We start from the raw sequence: 2,916 nt of genomic DNA on the forward strand, positions 1-2,916 counted from the left end.
AACAACCCCCCCTTTCACCCGCAATAATAACCCCCCCCCCCCAAACGACCAGCCCTCAACAGCCCCCACGCCTCCCCTACCCCCAAAGTGACCCCCTCCTGAGCCTATAACAACCCCCCCCCCCCCCCCCTCTGAACGATCCCCCAACCCCCTTTGGACTAATGCGCCCCCCACCCACGACTTAAGCATAGCAGGGGGACAATGAACACAATGAGGGTCTTCTTGATGATATCCCATTGCTGTTTGGGGGGGGCTCTGGTTTTGCCCTCCCCGCCCCCCCCGTTATGATGACTGTGTGGGTCTGTGGCCCCCCCAAGCCCCCCCCCCAATTACCCTCCATTCCTCTTTGTTGGGGGGGGTCGGAGCTGCCGACTGAGCCGGGGGGGCCATAAAGAACAGTTCCTGCCCCCCCCCCCCACTTCCTGTCTGGGTTCACCCCTGGGGGGGGGTCGTATACATCAGGACTATTCAGAACTACATCTCCCAGCATGCCCTGCTGTCAGCATGGCCGCCATGTTGGAATCGTGCATGCCACGGGCCTACCCGAGCGTGTGCTGATTGGCCGAGTTGAGGTCAACATGGCCGCCATGCTGGAACTACGTCTCCCAGCATGCCGCGGGGCAGCGGGTGCGTGCGGTGATTGGCTGAGCTGAGTGGGGAATCTGCACATGCGCAGTAGGGCTGTGGTTTCAGGCCTGGTCTGAGGCCCGGCCCTCAGAAAAAAGACCGTTTTTTGGGATTTTTTTTGTTGGTTTTTTTTTAATGTGTTTTTTTTTTTTTTTTCCATTATAAAAAAATACCCTGAAGAGAAACGAAACGAAATTAAACATAAAATAAAACACTGAGCTTTGGTTGATAACACAGCAGGGCCTCAGGGGCTCGGCCTGCTCCTCAAGGCCCAAGATGGCGGCCAAGGCACCAAGATGGCGGCCAAGGTGCCAAGATGGCGGCCAAGGTGCCAAGATGGAGGTCAAGGCCCCAAGATGGCAGCAAGGCCCCAAGATTGCGGCCAAGACACCAAGATGGCGACCAAGGCCCCAAGATGGCGGCCATGGCACCAAGATGGAGGTCAAGGCGCCAAGATGGTGGTCAAGGCCCCAAGATGGCGGTCAAGGCCCCAAGATGGAGGTCAAGGCCCCAAGATGGCGGCCATGGCACCAAGATGGAGGTCAAGGCCCCAAGATGGCGGTCAAGGCCCCAAGACGGTGGTCAAGGCACCAAGATGGCGGCCAAGGCACCAAGATGGCGACCAAGGCCCCAAGATGGCGGCCAAGGCACCAAGATGGTGAGCAAGGCCCCAAAATGGCAAGTAAGGCCCCAAAATGGCGACCAAGGCACCAAAATGGAGACTGAGGCCCCAAAATGGCGACCAAGGCCTCAAAATGGTGAGCAAGGCCCCAAAATGGCGACCGAGGCCCCAAAATGGTTACCAAGGCCCCAAAATGGTGACTGAGACCCCCAAATGGTGGGCAAGGCCCCAAAATGGCAGTCAAGGCCTCCAAATGGTAACCATAGGCAAAATATCAACCAAAGGCCCCTCAATGGAAGTGCCAAAAGCCCCCCAATGGAGGAGCCAAGACCCCCCAATAGAGGGGCCAATACCCCCCCAGTGGAGAAGCCAAGACCCCCCCCAATAGAGGCACCAAACCCCCCCAATGGAGGCCAGCAAGGCCGACGATCCCCCAGGCCCAACATGGCGCCTCCCACCAAGGCCTCAACATCATCACCAGGCCTGACATCATTGAGGCGACCCTCCATCATCATCATCATCATCACCATCACCATCATAGCTCATCCCTTGCCGTGCTGTCGAGGGGGGATTGAAGGACGTCGGAGTTCTGGGCCTCCCGTTTCAGCCGTTGTTGTTCCTTCATCTTATGGGATTTAGCCCGATCCCAATCCGTCTTAATGGCCTCGTTGTCCCACACCACCGACGTCTCCGTGTCGCTGACGTAACCGTCGTCCCCCGTGTAATGAGTGGGGTAAACCAAGAGGGGCTCGACGGAAAAGGCCACAAGGTCACGGGGGTGGAAGTGCTTCGTGTAGTCGGAGCTGGGGGGAGATAAAGGGGGGGAGATAAAGGGGGGTGTGGGGGTGAGATATGGGATCAAGTGTAGGAACATCCAATGGGTTGGAAGGGATCTTAAAGGTGATGGAAAGATCCAATGGGTTGGATTGGAAGGGATCCTAAAGGTGATGGAGCCATTGGATGGGTTGGGTTGGGTTGGAAGGGTCCTTAAAGGTGATGGAGCCATTGGATGGGTTGGAAGGGGCCTTAAAGGTGATGGAATCATCCAATGGGTTGAGTTGGAAGGGGTCTTAAAGGTGATGGAGCCATTGGATGGGTTGGAAGGGTCCTTAAAGGTGATGGAGCCATTGGATGGGTTGGAAGGGATCCTAAAGGTCATGGAACCATTGAATGGGTTGGAAGGGATCTTAAAGGTGATGGAGCCACTGGATAGATTGGAAGGGCCCTTAGATGGCACCATTCAATGGGTTGGGTTGGAGGGGACCTTAAAGGTGATGGAGCCATCCAGTGGGTTGGAAGGGTCCTTAAAGGTGATGGAGCCATTGGATGGGTTGGGTTGGGTTGGGTTGGATTGGAAGTGATCTTAAAGCTCATTGAACCATCCAATGGTTTAGAAGGGACCTTAAAAGATGATGGAGCCATTGGATGGGTTGGAAGGGATCTTAAAGGTGATGGAGTCATTGGATGGGTTGGGTTGGATTGGAAGGGATCTTGAAGGTCATGGAACCATTGAATGGGTTGAGTTGGAGGGGACCTTAAAGGTGATGGAGCCATTGGATGGGTTGGAAGGGGCCTTAAAGGTGATGGAACCATCCAATGGGTTGAGTTGGAAGGGGTCTTAAAGGACACAGAACCATTGAATGAGTTGGGATGGAAGGGATCCTAAA

General features: G+C 55.4%; 1 protein-coding gene across 1 annotated transcript in view; it reads right to left on the reverse strand.

Moving 5' to 3' along the window:
• Window positions 1–1,611: 1,611 nt before the first annotated feature.
• LOC107307504 (procollagen galactosyltransferase 1-like) overlaps window positions 1,612–2,916 on the reverse strand; it is a 10,440-nt gene continuing 9,135 nt past the window's right edge. The window contains exon 5 of the mRNA XM_015851011.2: window positions 1,612–2,052. Coding sequence (XP_015706497.1) covers window positions 1,785–2,052 — 268 coding nt within the window. The 3' untranslated portion in view covers window positions 1,612–1,784. The remainder of the gene's footprint in view (window positions 2,053–2,916) is intronic.

The sequence above is a fragment of the Coturnix japonica genome, unplaced genomic scaffold (assembly GCF_001577835.2).
Source record: "Coturnix japonica isolate 7356 unplaced genomic scaffold, Coturnix japonica 2.1 chrUnrandom636, whole genome shotgun sequence".
Lineage (NCBI taxonomy): Eukaryota > Metazoa > Chordata > Aves > Galliformes > Phasianidae > Coturnix > Coturnix japonica.